The sequence below is a fragment of the Raphanus sativus genome, chromosome 4 (genome assembly GCF_000801105.2).
Source record: "Raphanus sativus cultivar WK10039 chromosome 4, ASM80110v3, whole genome shotgun sequence".
In the NCBI taxonomy this organism is placed as follows: Eukaryota; Viridiplantae; Streptophyta; class Magnoliopsida; order Brassicales; family Brassicaceae; genus Raphanus; species Raphanus sativus.
The window spans coordinates 42614354-42631747 of record NC_079514.1 but is presented as its reverse complement, the minus strand read 5'-3'; the positions used below and the strand labels follow the sequence as shown (position 1 = coordinate 42631747).

Genomic DNA, 17394 nt, shown 5'->3' with positions numbered 1-17394 from the left:
TAATTTGGTTTTATACAACTTTCAAATGACATCATAAATACAAGAAGAAGACCACCGAGTCAAAACCCACGTCATAACGATCAGGATCACGCGCGGCTGTTCCGTGATCCGACCGTCTGTTTTTTAACGTTTGTGTAAAGTCACCGCATGAATCAGAGTCTTCGGTTATAAAGCTAGAAAAAAAAGAAAGAGAGAGGAGAGAGAGATCTTTGATCTATCTTATCAATGGCGGATGGTAAACCGGACGAGCAGCTCTTCCAGCTTCTTTCAGGTCTTCTCCAACAGGTTCCGATCCCTAAATTCATTATCATCTGATCGTGTTCATCCTCGTCGCTCCCAATCGGAATCGTCTTAATCGAATTAGCTTTTGATTCCCTTGCGATTTGATATCTCAATTGCGTCGTGATCCCAATAAAATAATTACATAATTTTTTTTTTAATTCTCTCAGGTTGAATCGTTGACGAATACAGAGGAAGTAGAATTACGTTCGAAGATCGAAGCACTTGGCTTAGAAGTCACCAAAGTGCCATCAAAGTCTTCTCAACCCCTCACTGAGGTGGAGATTGCTAATGAATTGGACAAGTTATCAGCAAAGCTTGACGATGTTGATGAGATGATTTCGTCTGCTATTGCTTCGGACCCGCAAGTTCAGACTCTTCTTAGTGGTACTGCTGATGTTTGGATGCCTGTTATCACTGCCAACACCCAAGAGAGGCTCAACTTCACTGCCTCAATCGGTGATGAAGATGATGGTAAGGATAAGGATGCTACTACCGATAAGGACAAGAACAACAGCTCGTAAATCTTTCTTGCAGAGCATGTTTCTTGTTGTTAAACTCAGTATTGTTCTGTCTTTTTTTTATTTATGCAGTCTTGTTACTTTCTCGACTCAATGTGTGCATCTCTCAGATATTTGATGGTGGAGATTTATGCGAATTGAATACATCTGTTTATTTTATACTATCATGAGTTTACATCGAGTAAAAAAAGTTGTAATTCAATATTTTGATATTTGATGATTGAGGTTTGATGAAAAATTGAATACAAGTGTTTATTTATTATCAGAATGCAAATTTGCACACTGCAAGTGTTTTCTGCAGGGAAATTAAAAATCTCAGAAAGAACAATTTCTACATGAAAATGATTTCTTTCTTCTGTGTCAGTAGAAAGGCTATTCAGTCTGGAAGGAAGACAAAAGGAACACCAAGAGAGTGAGTGAGTGGTGGGCTTTAAGCAGATGAAGCTTTCTTACAGACGGCGTCAAGCCAGTCCATTGTAACACTCTTTGGCCTCTCTAGTGCCAGTCCAAGAGCTCTGTCCCATATTAGCTGTTAACCAAACCACAAAAAGAAACATAAGCTGAGTTCTATTTTATACTGGCTTTGTAGTAACAAAGACGTGTAAATCTATGATATAGATTACCTGAGAGCATATTCCAAGACTCCTTGAGACACCAAAGAGCACGGTGTAGTACCTAACAAAACGCACAATGTTATATTCGACTTAATAGGCTCAACGATATGTTACGCAAGAAGTCTGCTTCTTACCTTGCTTCGGTTAGACCATAGTGGTTGAGCAACACTCCACTGTGAGCATCAACATTTGGCCATGGGTTCTTCACCTGTAACAATCAACGCCATCACAGGATTCAGAAAACATGGATAACTGAGGTCTTCATGACCGTATGAGACAGACATCCGTTAAGTTATTGACGGATTATGTTTCTTACTTCCTATGAAATCCATTACATGAATTGATCATCTGGTAACGAGCTAAGATTAGATTTATTACCTTTCCAAGTTCAGTAAGAACAGGAGGTACAACTTCATATAGCTTTGAGACCTATAGAGATGAAAGTTTTATTAGCCACTGTACAATGCTATAATTTTATAAGAGCGCAAAAGAAAAACAAAAGTACCAGCTGGAAAAGAGGGTCATCAGGTAAATGCTTCAAGGCAAATTCTCTTTGGCATACATATCTTGGATCTGTTTTGCGAAGAACACCATGTCCATATCCGGGAACAACCTGAAGACCAATCAAGCTTTGTCAATTAATTATGTGGTGAACTATCTTTGTAGTGCAAACATATACAATGTTAAACTAGGATAAGAAGAAGCCGTATTAATAAAACAGGATCCCACACTTCTCCTGTCAATATAATTGCCATAAGATATCAGAATGATCCTTTTGGAGTAATTTTAACCAGTAAATTCACTATAATGTTGGCCCCGCAGTGATAAAGTAGATGAGTATTGTGATTTTACCTTGCCACTGTTCAGTGTTTTCCAGACATATTCTTTCAACTGGTCTTTCGAAATGTTTTCTCCACATTCCTCGACAACTGATTTGATCCAAAGTAAAACTTCCTGTTGCAACAAAGACAAAAAAGAATAGAAAAACTAAGATTCTGTTCTTCTATCTTATGGTTGTATGTACCATAAAACCATCACAAACTTCCTAGATAATATAATACTAGAGACAACTCAAGAAGCTCTGCCATATATTGACAGTACAAAATTTGTTGAGTTTATAGATAATATAGAATACCTGATTAGCCAAACCATGGAGTGGCCCAGCTAAACCGTTTAATGCAGCTGCAAATGACAGATACGGATCTGAAAGTGCACTACCGACCTAAATACAGAAATAACCATCAGAAATGTCAATCCTACGTAAAGGTATCTAAGTTTTAGAACAGGATGTGAAACAGTCGACACTGAGAGACTATGAGCATACATACCAGGTGACCAGTGTGAGCACTAACGTTTCCACCTTCATGATCACTAAAACCAAAAACAAGAAGAAAAAAGAAATTATCATGCTAATAGTTGCAAGTCTTGAAAATAATAACAAAAAATGATGAGAAAATTAAGTACAGACCTGTGGATAGTGATGTAAAGCCTCATGAGCTCTTTCATTTTATCATCATCAAATCCCAACATGTGGGAAAAATTTGCACCATAATCCAAAGACTTATCTGAGGGAATGGAATCACCATTCTTATACATCCTGCAATGATTTAGTAGAGAGGTAAATATGAAGCAAAAACAGCGGATGACAAATCTTTCCTGTACAGGGTACACAGTATGAAAATCCAGACGCTGAAAGATACATGAAAAGAGAGAACACAAAGGACTAGTCCTCACTAACCTCCGATATACATATGCAGCTACGACAGGAACACGAGCAATCAGGTTGAGGCAATCCTCGTATGTTGGCTCCCAGAACCTGGACAGAAAAATCTTTGTGATGATAAAGCATGTTAAATTTCAATGCTATCAAAAAATACACCAGAAACTCTAAAAACGTACTTTGACTTGTGAATTCCATTCTCATATGCCTTTTGGAACTCACTTTGCACCTGGATATCAGGTAAGGAAATTTATCATTCCGCTAAAAGGTAACCACTCACAATTTACAACAAGATCAAGCAAACAACAATGGGAGTTTGGAGATCCAAACCTGCAGAGCCATAACACCGTTAGCAAATTGAGTCATTGGGTGAGCTGTGGAAGGCAGAGCATCGATGGCATTGTACACATAATCTACATAAAATTGAATAGAGGTGTCAGGAATGAGTAGAAGTGTAACACGAAAACCACACAAAAAAAATAAACAGACTGCTTTTTTCTTTTGCAAACTGCCAGAGCCATAGGTTGAATAACCAAACCTGGCACAGCAGCACGGCTTGCCAAGTCTTTTGACAGTGCTTCAACTTGCTCTTTGCTAGGGACCTAGGGGTAAAGAAGGATATTATATTGAGGGAAACTACTCGTCTGGACATGCCCGTGACCAACTTATAAAACTGTACAGAAAAGGCGTACCTTTCCAGTTAAAAGAAGCCACAAAAGACCCTCGGGCAATGGTTCTCCTCCGGACTGGGCGGCAGGTAATACTTTCTGGCACTCAGGAATTGACAAACCCCTAAAGCGTATTCCCTGAAATGATGATAAGATAATTGCAGGTAAGAGCATTGATATATATTATTATATATCTAGGATCTAACCAACCAATTGTTAAGATATACAAAGAGTTATCAGTAGTACCTCTTCCGGGTCAAGCAATGAGGTTTCCCAGAGCAATCCAGTCATCCCTCTCATCCCACCAATCACCTATATTTAGAAGGGGACTGAAATGAGTGATTCAAGGGGAGGATTATTTTAAAAAAAAAACACGTGGGTCATCATGTTTTTACCATATCAACAGTGATGTTTCCCAGTTGGACCTTCCCATGTTCTGATTTCAGTTTCTTCAGACGGTCCTGAAATTAGAAAAAAAGGAGAGCTAAAAATTCAAAAATAGGTCCACTGGAAGTAGTCTGCCTTAACTTCCCAGAAACAATCTCAACCAAACAAAACCACAATATACAAATTCAATGGAAAAAAAATGAGTCAAAACATCACAAATTTTCATTTCATGTAAACATAGAGTCAAAGCTTTTACCTGTTGTTCAGGAATCAACTCTTGCAGCTGCGACTTGAGGTCCTGTGCAATTGACATCATTTAACACAAAATAAGAGAGCAGCAAGTCGAAAAGCAAAATCTCAGGATAACCAAAAAAAAAAAAGAAAAAAAATAGCATTTTGCAAACATTAGAAGGAAGATCACACGCAAACAGAGAAACAAAAATCACCATATCGGTGGAGCTCTGCATCTGGATCCATCTAACGGAATTGCTGAGCGAAGATTGTTGCCCCTGGTTACATATATCAGAATCAACCAGTCAATAAGCATCAAACAGAGCAACCAAAGCCGAAATTTCAGTACGAGATAATGAAAGACTACTCACAACGCGAGACCTCAGCCTAGTAAAGGCCGTTACGCTCCGGAAAAACACCATTCTCCAAGAAGAAGAAAAAAACTCAAAACCTGTTAACAGTATCCATAATATTAATTTCACAATCAAAGTCAATCAATGGAAGCTCAAGCAATCAGGAAACACTCTGAGAAACAGGAATCTATAAGCCATACTCGAGATTCGATCAGCGAAGAAGCCAATTCTAAGATTCCAGACGAAAAAAAAAAATCAAGGACTAGTTGTTCTTCTCCTAGAATCACGGAAACACGAATAAAGGGAATGAGAATCGCTAGGAATCAGCTGAAGAAGAAACATACCGGAGATTCGGGAGGGGAGCTTGACGGCGGCGATCAGAGAAGAGGAGAAGAAGGTGGTGGTTGTGATACGGCGAAAAAGAGCCAGCAAAATGCCATTTGTATTAGATTAAAATTCCTATTTTGACCTTAGGAAACGTTGAGAAGGCAAACCAAAGTAAACCGGGACAAAGAATCTTGTGGTGAACCGGAATCAAACGGGTACAGGTCACATGTCAGCTTGTGTGACTTTTGGCCTTTTTGCCTTTTACCTTTTGGGAAAACCAAACCGAATTTTAATTTGGCTATCGTATTATTTGAAGCAACACGAACGTTTCTAGACCTACAAAAGCTAGGTTTTCAATCTTATACAACCAAACATGCATCAGACTAATTGAACAAATGGATCCTAATTAATGCTCGAAAGATTTGACTTATAATCACAACAAGGGAACATGTGTCCATTAGTTTAGATACTTATATATACTTGACCGGAAACGTCCAGTAAAGTCATCTTTTATATGGCCGTTCAGATACTAGTATTGTGGTCACGATCTTCTATTCCTCTTCCAATATCAGTAACACATGTAGATCAATGTGAAGAAGACAACCAAATTGTTTGGAAGTTTACAGACTAACTATTAAACCCCACTAGAGTTTTCCATATGACTATTAGAAACTCGTTAAGGTGATGAGTGTATGTTTGTTTTGTATAATTTTATATTATATGGTCTTTTGGGTAATAACGGTTATATATGTTGCCAAAAATTCATGTACCGAAGACTGTTTCACCTATGGGTTTGTTATAACAGGGAGGATGAAAGCAAACCGTAACAGTTGGTACTATAACTAATAACTAAGCAAGAGATAATGATAGAAGCAGAGATCATCATTCTCAATTGATTAACTATCATACCGTTGAATTTCAACATTCTAAAATAGAAGAATCAGTGAAGACTATTTTTAACCAAGATGAATAAATATTGTGCTGAAAAGAAGTTACAAAGGCAAGAAATAATGTTGAATATCTTCAAATTATTTAGAACTACAAGTTAAATTCATCACATTTTTAAGTGCATGTAATCTAACCATTGACATGTAACACACATTCTATTATCTATATCAACCAAACACTAGCTAGAAATAAAGTACCACAAAGTTTTCTCCAAATAATACAAAAGTTAATCAAACACATACACACACACCAAAGAATATTACACTTCATCCAGTAACAATAGTAGCACATCTTTTTGTCAAAAAGAAAAACAATAGTAGCACATCAATGAAGTTACAAATCAAAATAACTAGGGTTTTTTACCCACGAAGATTAGATACAGTCACTTCTCCAATAAGGACTGCACATAAATTAAAGTCTTCATTACAACCCTCAAAAAACCTTTTGGCAAAGTCAGTCTACCAAAAGTTTCAGTTTCTCATCATACCCATCAAATTCAAAATTCAGACATCTATATACATGCCTTTGTTCCCAAAAAGATGACCTTCTTCGTTTGATTTCATGCCTCAAACGTTTAGATCTCATCAACCAATGTGATTGAAGAATCAGATGAAACCTTTGGTTACTCAGGACGAATCGTGACCCTTTATATCGAAGTTGTTGTTGTTGAAGATGAGCCTTTCGACTTGTGAAGAAGGAGAAGATCTCATGGGAAACGAAGAGAAGTAATCTTCTCCTACGTCTTGAATCAAACCTTCTAGGTCAAAGTAAGTGTTTCTGTTCGTAGTAGTACGCTGATCACCGGGTCCCCATTCTTCTTTCACCTCAAGGTTTCCACCGTTTGCTAATAAACCGGTGAAACTCGGACGCCTGTTAACCGGCTGATGATCTCCGCAAACCGGTTCTTGAGACTTGGGAATTCTCGGTCTGGCACTCCTTTTACCGGTTTTGACCTCTCCAGCTGCTGGTTTCCCGGTTAAACTTTGGACTAGTGAACGGAAGTTCTTGACGTCGGTCTTGATGACCTCCGGTGCAAATATATGGATGATGCGAATCTTGGGCTTGATCTTGGATATTACTTGTGAATTCTTGTTCATGGAAACCCTAGAACTTGAACCTTTATTAAAACCTTGATGATATTGAGTAACCTCCATTGATTCTCTGACCATTCAACTAGAAGCACAGACGAGAAAGTTATAAACGATTGAGAAAAGATCAGATGTTTTTTTTCTTTGTGAGATGTGTTGTTTGAACAAAAATAATTGGTAAGTCGTGGAATAATACTGCGGCGGTTGGTTATATAATATTTATGTAGAATTCTAAGTATAGGGTTGTTGGTTAGTCAAAAACATTTTAATTAATAACAAACTTGAATATCAAAGTTGATAAATAATGTGCTGGACGAAACATCGATAGACCTGCCCTCCATGACACACACCAACTTGATTTAAATAAAATATTTAAGTGTATATATATATATTAGTATTGTTTAAATGAGAACATTTTTTTAGTTTTATTTTACGAGGAATTTGCTATCAACCAACCAACTGACGACAAAATTAAACTATACTATTAAAAAATATTATACATATCATATAAGTACCTATACATAGGTAGCATGAACCATATCTTTGGTCTCAAATTTGATTTTTTTTTTGGGAGCGTGAAAAGTGTTAATTGTCGGCATGTAATTATGAAAATTAATTTATTATGATGCTGTTTCAATGTTTATATGCATGTATATGTATATTTTTTTTTCTTACAAGTGTTATTACCGTCTAATTGCAATGATATATGGCGTTTCTGTATCTTTGAGTGATTCATACATTCTGTTGGTTAGTGACATCGTATTTAAAATTTAACTTTGTTAGTATAAATTATAACAATATTAGCAGATGGGAGTTCAAATCTTATGCAATTTTTATACTGATTTCTATAATTTGTGGGGTCAAACTGTCATCACTTGAAAACCGACATAGTAATAATCCTACTTTTAGTTAATTTGCTTCGATTTGAGGATGTAATAGCTAAAACCATTAGTGTTACAATAAAGAGCTAAAACCATTGAAGTATTGAACTATACAAGCTAACAAAAGTGAAAACTCCAATGGTAGATTCAGATTACTAGTTAATATATAAACCGACTTGATTAAAAGTGAATTCCGACTTGATTAAACAAAAGCAATTTACCTTTAACCAATCATACTAATCTATCACACTTAGATAGTTTGTTAATGTTTATCTAATTACTTCACATCTATCTGTATTTAGACACTTCGATATATATAAGCTCATTAGACATATATATATATATATATATATATATATATATATATATATATATATATATATATATATATATATTCGTGAGCTCATTCATATCTATGATCTACACATGTCAGAGGTGTCGACGCATATATGTTATTAGTGCTTAAAAAAACAAAAGGAAAATTTTTCTCGTTTGTTTATTATTTAGTAAACTGGTTATTTAAATTTTTGCACTGAATAGCTGACATTTTTACCAAAATAAAATAATATACAAACCTAAAAAAAGTTGCAAGCACATAAAATAGTAGTTGACTTTTGTTTTGCCATAGGGATAGGGGCAAACAAAAGCGACAGGGTGTATTTAACCTCCGTTGACTTGACGTAAGTTGTGATTTATTTTTATTTCAGAAACCCAATTTAGATCATACGGATATTCGGACTGAAATACAGATTATACATCGAGATGTCTTCAGAAATTTTTCTTTTTTCAAGTCGTTACAAATACTTTTCTTTTCTAACAAAGTCGTTACAAATACATGACTTGTAGGGATGGACTTGTGTTACCACAATTCACAAACAAAGACTAAAGCAAGTGTTGCATATTAACAATATGCGCTATTATTTCTACAAAATAACGTACTAACTAAACCAAAAATCTCTTAAGTCTATGAGTCTACCACCTTTCCTTATATCTTTGGCCAAAGTGTAAATTCAGCTTTTATTCATGCAAAGTACCATTGTATATATTCTGTGATTTTGACCATGTTTTGTTAATTCTTGTAAGCAATACATTTGGTTGTAATAATTTATAAGAAGAGGGTCACAATTATTTTCAATATTTAAGTTAAGATAAATCAAGTTATAAGTCAAAGCTTATTTATTTCCATCTACATATATGAAACTATATTTGATATTAGCGTGTTTCAAATTATAAATCTCAGAGATTTCAATACAAACGCTGGAAAAAAAATTCTCAGAGATTCGATGTTTTGCTAAATAGCTGTATTATTATAAATTTAGGGGGAGCAAAATCTTTGTAGTCATTGTTTATTTAATGGTCATACGCGGACAGTAGGACTTGTTCTATGCCAACTTTTGAATCCAATATGTATGTGAATGGGGGCATGAACAAGAAGTCACATCATCATTCATCGATTTAAATAACTGGAGAGAGTGGAGTACTTTAATTTAGGTTTCACTCAATAAACATGTCTAGTGTAATGTCTAAATACAAGTTTGTTTAAATAAAAACTAACTATTCATTAAGAAAATTTGTCTTTTTCGCATTATTTGTTGGTTCTATACTAATATGTGTATTTGGGCCACTTTAGCTAATTGGAGTCAGTCTTGTAAAATTTTAATTTTCATGCAATGAAAATTGAAAAACTCACTATAAAGAGAAAAAATGTTATTAAGAAGATTAATATCCGAAAAAACATTTAAAAAAACAGAAATGTATATTACATCAAGGTGAATGCATATATATTTGGAAGTGTATATATTACATCAAGGTAAATGCATATAGATTTGGAAATGTATATTACATCAAGGTAATTATATGTATATATTTGAAAATGTTCTAAAACGTACATGAATCTATTGAACCCAACAATTTTAGCTGTCTAAACTTTGGTACAAATCGAAAGGGACAAGTCCCATATCTTCCTCCAAGTCATCCTCTAGCGTCAACATGCACGTCGAACCACATGGTCAAACTTCACTGTCGTCTCCACTAGCGGTAACCCGTAGCTCGATCGTAAGAGAGGGCACGAGTTGAGACTTAGTGTTAGTGAGCCAAGGAACTATGCAATCATTATGGTGTAAAACATTGCAAGATAATCCCGAGCAGATGCTCTTTTTTTTTTCTGGAACACATCCCGAGCAGATGCTCAAATCACGAAATCTTCTATGTCTACTGTGCGTGGTAAAGTAAAATCGTCTTTGGAAGAGCAAATCAATGTAATGGCATCCACTAGCTGCAATCAGTAGCTCAAATTGGTTCTCCTCCGTCGCTAGTATTGACAGTGGAGGAAGAGGACATCGAAGAAGTGTGGTGGTTGAGAAGTAGTTTTCAAATTAGATTATTCTCTAGTTTCTTATAAAATTATAATCTCTTGACTCCGCATTATCATTTGAAAGCCTTTGTAGTTTGTACTTTGTATGTAAAAGAAGCTATTTCGTTTTAACATTAACGTGTCAACTCGGCCTCTGTCAAAACGTCGCTTTGGCCGAGTGGTTAAGGCGTGTGCCTGCTAAGTACATGGGGTTTCCCCGCGAGAGTTCGAATCTCTCAGGCGACGATATTCTTTTTCAAAATATCTATTTTTATCTTTTCACCAAAATCTAGAAGAAAAAGCCCATCCAAAAAGACAACATTAAATGCCCATTGGCTCGGCTCTGAGCCCACCAGCATGTCTTCAACCAGAAACCGTAACAACCTCTTTTGCCAGGTACGCTCAAAGCTTACGTAAACTTTGGCTAACATTCGAACTCGTTGTTCAAAGTTTTTTTTTTTTTTGTAAACTAACTCGTTGTTCAAAGTTCATCAAAAATACTCGGAGAAAGACATACCTTGACTAGCGGAGGCCATAAGCAAAAAAAAATTAGGGGTCCACATTTACATTGCAAAGATGTAACATACAAACATGAAGAAGGATAAATTCGAAGAAATAGAAAAAATTTAAGTCGTAGAAAAGGTAGGAACAAAGAAAACGACTAATTATTATTATCCTTTTAGATTTTCAGTTATGAAAATACTATCTTCTGTACAGCAAATGCTTCAAATTTAGTTATATATTTTTAAAAACAAAAAAAAAATTGAAGCCTTTAAAAATAGGAACCCTAGGCCTATGTTTCATTTGGCTCTGCTCAAGGACGCTAGTGCATATAAATATAGAAAAAGATTTATTGGTCTGGAGACATTATCAAAATGTCCAACGATATATCTTTCTTCGACGATATATCAAAATGTCCAAAGATTTGTTGGTTTAGTCTCTTCTCCCTCAAACTTTCTTCTTCTTTGTAATTTATGTGTTGATTTTTTCTTAATTCAAGAAAACTCTTCATCAAAAAAAATGTCCAACGATATATATCCTTTTATCATAAAATGGATCTTGTATAATATCTTGATGAAAAAGAGTACTGAAAAGAAAGTATTTTGGTTTTTACAAGTAGACCAAATAAAGTGTTAGGATAGCCTTTTTACATAAAACATACCAAGAATCTGATAGAGATAACAAAGAATCAAACCAAACAGGTTTCATGAAAAGTAAATAATAAAAATCAAGATCATTTTTCATCACCAGTCCAGTTTCCCTTGAGTTTAGGCCCAGTAGGCCCATCTTCACCATACACTTCATCAGGAATCTTCTTCGCAAAGTTCACAAAAGCCTTTTTCAAAGCCCCAGGCAACAGCCTTGCGACCCTCTTAACATCATCATCAACGCTATAATCAATCTTAGGTCCCCACTTCCTGTAATAATCCAACCACGGCGGCTCCACCACTCCTCCTCCTTCATACTCCGCCGCAACCACCTCGTACCCTAACCCCGTATCAACCACCTTCTTACTCTTCGCCGTATCGTTCCTTATCCCAACATCATCGTCTCCTTGCAACACAAGTCCAGGTTTAGCATACATTGCGTGTCCGTGAAGCGACGCGTAAGCCACAGGCTTGTTGCTCCCTCCTCCTTGGAACTCTAAGTCACAAGCGTCGAGCCAAACTCCTCCGCTATGCTGCGACAAGAACACTCTCCACAGCTCTCCGGTGAAGTTGCTTAGACGTAACGTCACGTGTTCCCAGTCACCAATGTGCTCACCGATTCTCCCTAAGGGAAGGTTGATGAACTTGACTTTGGCACGTGCGGGGCCATTGAAAGGGTAGAATAACCATACGGCTATGTCTGTGAACGTTGCTCCGAGCATTGGTTTGATGTGGAGATACGCTTTCGTGTTCTGCAAGTCACCTTTCTTGACTCTCTCTTTAGCCTTCTTGTCTCTAGGAAGGTCCAGCCAGTATGATCCGTCGTTAGATCCGCCTTGTGGAAGGTTTGATCCGTTGGATTCGATAGGGTTAGGGTTTGATTCTTGACCTTGCTTGTAAAGCAAGGCACCGTTGCTGAAGTACCAGTTAACAGAGGAAGGTAGGTATTCTTCGTCTGGGTGGAGATGGATCAATGGAGAATACGTGTTGAACAAGACACCAATTTGGGACCCGTTTGGCATTGTAGAGAAGTTTAGTTTCGTGTTCTTCAAGCAAGATAAAGATGGAGGAGATGAGTTTTGAGGTTGCCAAGTAAATGTTCCGACACATACTCCTGTAGCTTGTGTTCCTCTAATGTTCGGTCTTAGATTCGAGACGTTGACTCCGTTTGTTCCCCATATCCATGTATCAGCTTCACACTGTTCGGTTAAGTCAGACCGAACACAACTTAGTTTGTCTAGAGGAGGCTTTTGTGAGGTGGTTGTGACTATTAAACCAACGGCTTGATATCCATCAGCCGGCACGGGCTGCCAGATGTAGCCAGGTCCGTCTTGTTTGATCTTGAGTGACTCGGTGTTTGCTACGAGGGTGTAATCTATAGGTGGTTTCAAGGTGTTGCTTGAGAGATCTCTAGCTGTGAGTACCCATCCGAATAGTTGACGGTTGTTTGGTTGAGCGTAGTAACCAAGGATGGAGAAACCGGTAGGGACCGATGATGGTTCAAAGAAGGTTGTTCCAGCGTTGTCTGGTCCTCCTTCATAAACGGACCAGACCTTGTTGAATGTCGAAACTTGGCTAACCTCGAGAGCTCCTAAGTCAATGGTTCGTTTCGCAAACCCATTACCTGATGATGACTCAAGTAAAATAAAAATTATTAAACCAAGAAAAGATAAGTTTTATTGATCTCCAACTTAAAATCAACTGGCGATAATTAAGCGGCATTCCCTAGAAGTTTTACATTCATGAACAAGAACCATAGATAGTACAAACCTTGAGGCAAAGTAGGCAGTGGTGATGGAAACTTGAAAGGAGTTTCCACGGGAAGTGCTTTGAGAACTTTCTCTGATAAAACTTCAGGAGAAGGATCCGTGATTGAGAGACAGTTTCCCATTTTGAGATGGGGATAGATTGATTTGCGGATAATCTAACGATAGAAACTTGAAGTCATGGGTTATATATATTTTCAGTATCTTGGTGTTTTTAATGACTCGTCAAGAATATATAACATAAGTAAGAGAAGTTAAATGCCAAAGAGAATAAGTGTAAAGCATATTCTTCATTGTTAGTGAGAAAAACGCAAACGTAGACGTAGAAGTCAATGCTTATCGATCTAACTGAAGCTGTCGTGCAAGGTTTTATTCAAAATACTGTATTCATGTTTATTATATCCCTTCTCTTTCTTTCTTTTTTGTCTGAAGTTAACATATCGTGCAAGGGAACACTTGAAATTTTGATAAGTGACGACTTGTTACAGTTCATCCAATAGCAAAAAGAAACGTGGTACTTGTTAAAATTATATAAAACTTATATGATTTTATTATATATATCTAACTTCCAATACAAAATCATTTGTAAAATGTTTAGTTGCTAGCTAGGAATCGGTCTCAGAAACGGTTTTTTCACAGGATAGTCTAATAGCACGTGTAAATAGAGCGGTCAAACATGACATGAATTAAAAAAGAAGTTAAGAATTTTTGAAAATAAATATATAAGTTATAATTTAAAATTGTAAACATAGTACTAAATTTAAAGTTGATAATTTCAAAATAAAACGTCAAATATATAAATGAAACTATAAAGTTTTAAAATTTTTTTATTACATCGTTAAATATATCATTAATATTTTTGAATAAGATCCATAAATAATTGGAGACGGTCCTGGATTTTCAATAACCTAAATGCACCTTTTCAGTTACAAAAAAAAGTTAAATAATGGAAAAAGATGCCATTAACATTTTCGGAGTAAAAATGTCATTACATGAAGGAGGACCAGACAACGTTGGAGCAACCTTCTTTTATGTCAACATTATTAGTAGAATATTATAGAAATTTCATGTCAACATTGTTGGAAGCCATATAGTAGAATATTAAAGGAAAATGTTCAAAAAAAAAACTTGGTTTGCTTACAAAACTACCTATAAACCCCAAAATCCACGAAAAAGCGAACTCCACAAAACTGAAAGCATCATGACCTTGTTACCGCCAGAATATAAATGTTGCTTGCCCAAAAACTATCATGTACAAAAGCCTTACATCAAACATGCCCAAAAACTTTTACATTCACATAATATCAAGGATTTAACTGCCAAGACGTGAATTTTTCTTTTCAATTCACGACTATAAATCACCTGTTCTTATTTTAAATTACACATGCGAAATACTTAAAAGCTTTGACACGCACACACACATACAATATCCAGATATCAAGGGCCCTTAAGGTTTCGACCAGGACCCTCATAGAAGAAATGAATCCCCCAATAAGAACTTCCACTTTTTCCTTCTTTAACGCTGTAACAGTTATCATTATCAGCAGTAGGTTGAAGATTTTCTGCTTCTCTCAGAGTATTGGCTCCAGCAACTATCATAACTTTCCTGAAATAGCTCGCTTTCTTATACCATTCCCCTGCGGAGTGCCCACTTCTCATAGTGGTGGTTGTGTGTTTCCCGCCGGTCATTTCGTTTGCGATTCCACCGCCCCCAATAAACTTCCTCAGCTTTATCTTTTAGTGAAGTAAACAACGAGCCAGGCCAGTACCCAACAAGCTCTTCGCCGACCCTTAGCCACCAGTTTCCGCAGTCCTAAATAATCGACAATATCCATTTTTGGTTTAGTTTAGATGCAGATATATGTTTAGGTCCCATATTGCAAGTTCAATCTAATTATAGCTAATTAATTTTAAGGTATATCTCATGATAAACCCAATTTTAATACAGTGTTATTTCAACAGTTGCACACGTTTATTTCAACAGTTGCACATGTTTCAGCATCTAAAAAATAATTAACTAATACATAAAAAATAAGATTAATTTACATTACCAATTGGTTTTAGATTCAAAAGTTATAAGTCATGATAAACCTAAATTTAATAATATAAAATTCGTGACAATTCAGGTTAAATGTATTATGTACATGCTAGATTTATTAAGTGTATGAGCAACATCAATACAAGTTTCACATGGCGTTTTATAACAAACAACAAAATATCAAGAATAGTTTAATATTATTTAGATTTTTAAAAACTTGGAAAGGTTATTCAAAAGTTTATTAAACGAGAAAGTTTTGATAAGTTTTATATGTGAATTTCTTAAGTTTGAATTTGTGTGTTTCGGATTATTGCTCTTAAAATAAAGTTGCATATTATGATCAGAATCCAAAACTAGTGAATATGTGTAGGGTTGCACATCAATTTATAGAAAAGGGGAGCTTACCGTCCAGTAAATACTGAATGAAACAAAACATGGATGGTCTGGTGTTTAATTAAATGATGATCAAAAAGCAGGTTAGTCGGTGACATGAACACAATCTATTACATATCTCTCTTTCACTCTGTACAAGATTAAAACAAATAATATAGATGTAAACTATGTAAAAAGAATAATGACAAGCACTGTAATTTAGATGTAACAAGATTAAAACGAAGAATATGCAAACGATGAAAGATTATAAGAGTACTGTAATTTAACAAATTAAGAAAAAAAAAACAGTTTTGCTGAGAATGATGCAAAACTTAAGTCATGGCCCACATTGTGTTACTATCATAACCACTAGCAAATTATGTGATAGGTTTTTCTGAAATTATGCTTAAAGATGTTATCATTCTATGAAGTTTTCTGAAAATAGTGATGATTGGAAACCTTTATCATCCTATTGTAGTATTTGTTACTGGTACAACTACACAAGTCAAGAAAACACAATACCATATATGCCATGGAATGTTTCCATATGATTTTTTTAATCATGTTTAATTAATAACGATCACCATTTATTAGAAAGATTCTATTTTTGTTTGAACTTCAAACAATATGAGTCAACCAAAGAGAAATACATCATTCTTTTACATATGACATCGAAATAATAACTGTGTTTGAAGATATTTTGTTTCTAAATAAGCACAAAAGAGAGACCGGAAATGAAGTCAAACGGCAACACATTAGTGATAACTACATATTATGAAACGACTTATTCTTGGGTTCACCCCCTAGGGTGAACCCTTAGGTTCACCAACCAATAGGATTGTGTTATTTAAAATTCAATATCTTTTAAAAAAGGAAACAAAATATTATCGAATTATATTATACTTTCAAAATAAAAATTAAATAAAAATTATACTAATCACAAAAACAAAACTTTTTAATCTAAAACAAATATTTTCAAAAAAATATTTTTAACGCTCCCAACAAACATTAAATCTTAGACTTTTGGATAAATCTTAAATTTTAAGATTTATCCAAGAATTTCGGATTTACCTAAGGGTTTAGGGTTTACCCAAAGGTTTAGAGTTTAGGATTAGGATTTAGGGTATAGTTTTTTGTTGATTGTGTTATAAATAGTTTTTTTTTAAATCAAAGTTTTATAATTTATCCAAAAGTTTACTAAAGGATTTAGGGTTTAACATTTAGAGATTAGTGTTTTTTGTGGTATTAATTTTTTTTGAAAAAAATACTTATTTTTTTGCATTTAGTATTATTTTATTTATTTTTACTTTATTTTTTATTTTTAAAACGTAATATAATTTGACAATATTTTGTTTCCTTTTTCAAAAGATGTCAAATTTGAAATAACTAAATCCTATTGGTTGGTGAACCTAGAGGTTCACCCTAGGGAGTGAACCCAAGAATCTCTATAATATTATTTGAGAAGTCAGTTTCCTACGTGTCGCGTTCACGTTAACTCTCACTATGGTTAATTACACGGATACCCTTAATGAATCAAAATTATTATTATTAAATATTTTTATTGATTTTTTTTATTTTCCTTTTAAATTTTCCAAATAACATATATAATAAAAAGGAAACATTTATGAAGTTTAAAAGAAAATTTAAAAACGAAAATATATGCATATATAATATTATTTCATTAAAAAGGAAAGTTCACA

General features: G+C 35.0%; 4 protein-coding genes and 1 non-coding gene across 5 annotated transcripts; 2 read left to right on the top strand and 3 right to left on the bottom strand.

Moving 5' to 3' along the window:
* Nucleotides 1-127: 127 nt before the first annotated feature.
* LOC108848440 (uncharacterized) lies at nt 128-964 on the top strand. The gene is made up of 2 exons (XM_018621803.2): nt 128-285; nt 450-964. The coding sequence occupies exons 1-2, from the start codon at nt 226-228 to the stop codon at nt 801-803; spliced, it is 414 nt and encodes a 137-aa protein (XP_018477305.1). The 5' UTR covers nt 128-225; the 3' UTR covers nt 804-964.
* Nucleotides 965-1038: 74 nt separating this feature from the next.
* On the bottom strand, nt 1039-5210 carry LOC108848439 (citrate synthase 4, mitochondrial). Its single transcript, XM_018621802.2, has 20 exons — nt 5118-5210; nt 4792-4871; nt 4636-4698; nt 4446-4487; nt 4198-4263; nt 4049-4114; nt 3827-3940; nt 3673-3736; nt 3465-3547; nt 3314-3363; nt 3153-3230; nt 2883-3011; nt 2743-2785; nt 2550-2636; nt 2267-2368; nt 1920-2027; nt 1793-1843; nt 1549-1622; nt 1424-1475; nt 1039-1329 (listed from the first exon to the last, which is right to left on the bottom strand). The coding sequence occupies exons 2-20, from the start codon at nt 4840-4842 to the stop codon at nt 1231-1233; spliced, it is 1422 nt and encodes a 473-aa protein (XP_018477304.1). The 5' UTR covers nt 4843-4871; nt 5118-5210; the 3' UTR covers nt 1039-1230.
* Nucleotides 5211-6333: 1123 nt separating this feature from the next.
* Nucleotides 6334-7307, bottom strand: LOC108853620 (VQ motif-containing protein 18-like). The gene has a single exon (XM_018627026.2). The coding sequence runs from the start codon at nt 7215-7217 to the stop codon at nt 6675-6677; it is 543 nt and encodes a 180-aa protein (XP_018482528.2). The 5' UTR covers nt 7218-7307; the 3' UTR covers nt 6334-6674.
* A 3227-nt stretch (nt 7308-10534) lies between these two features.
* On the top strand, nt 10535-10616 carry TRNAS-GCU (transfer RNA serine (anticodon GCU)). Its single transcript has one exon. It is a non-coding gene; the product is annotated as a tRNA-Ser (tRNA).
* A 794-nt stretch (nt 10617-11410) lies between these two features.
* LOC108855213 (hypothetical protein At1g04090) lies at nt 11411-13508 on the bottom strand. The gene is made up of 2 exons (XM_018628977.2): nt 13289-13508; nt 11411-13142 (listed from the first exon to the last, which is right to left on the bottom strand). The coding sequence occupies exons 1-2, from the start codon at nt 13407-13409 to the stop codon at nt 11605-11607; spliced, it is 1659 nt and encodes a 552-aa protein (XP_018484479.1). The 5' UTR covers nt 13410-13508; the 3' UTR covers nt 11411-11604.
* Between the last annotated feature and the right edge of the window lie 3886 nt (nt 13509-17394).

Bases quoted from the DNA above. Each gene is read 5' to 3' on its own strand.
- LOC108848440 (XM_018621803.2), top strand. From the start codon at position 226: ATGGCGGATGGTAAACCGGACGAGCAGCTCTTCCAGCTTCTTTCAGGT. The intron at 286-449 runs GTTCCGATCCCT...TAATTCTCTCAG, and splicing joins TTTCAGGTCTTCTCCAACAG to GTTGAATCGTTGACGAATAC.
- LOC108848439 (XM_018621802.2), bottom strand. From the start codon at position 4,842: ATGGTGTTTTTCCGGAGCGTAACGGCCTTTACTAGGCTGAGGTCTCGC. The intron at 4,115-4,197 runs GTAAAAACATGA...TTCTAAATATAG, and splicing joins GAAACATCACTGTTGATATG to GTGATTGGTGGGATGAGAGG. The intron at 3,548-3,672 runs GTTTGGTTATTC...AATTTTATGTAG, and splicing joins AAGCCGTGCTGCTGTGCCAG to ATTATGTGTACAATGCCATC.
- LOC108853620 (XM_018627026.2), bottom strand. From the start codon at position 7,217: ATGGTCAGAGAATCAATGGAGGTTACTCAATATCATCAAGGTTTTAAT.
- LOC108855213 (XM_018628977.2), bottom strand. From the start codon at position 13,409: ATGGGAAACTGTCTCTCAATCACGGATCCTTCTCCTGAAGTTTTATCA. The intron at 13,143-13,288 runs GTTTGTACTATC...AGTCATCATCAG, and splicing joins ACTGCCTACTTTGCCTCAAG to GTAATGGGTTTGCGAAACGA.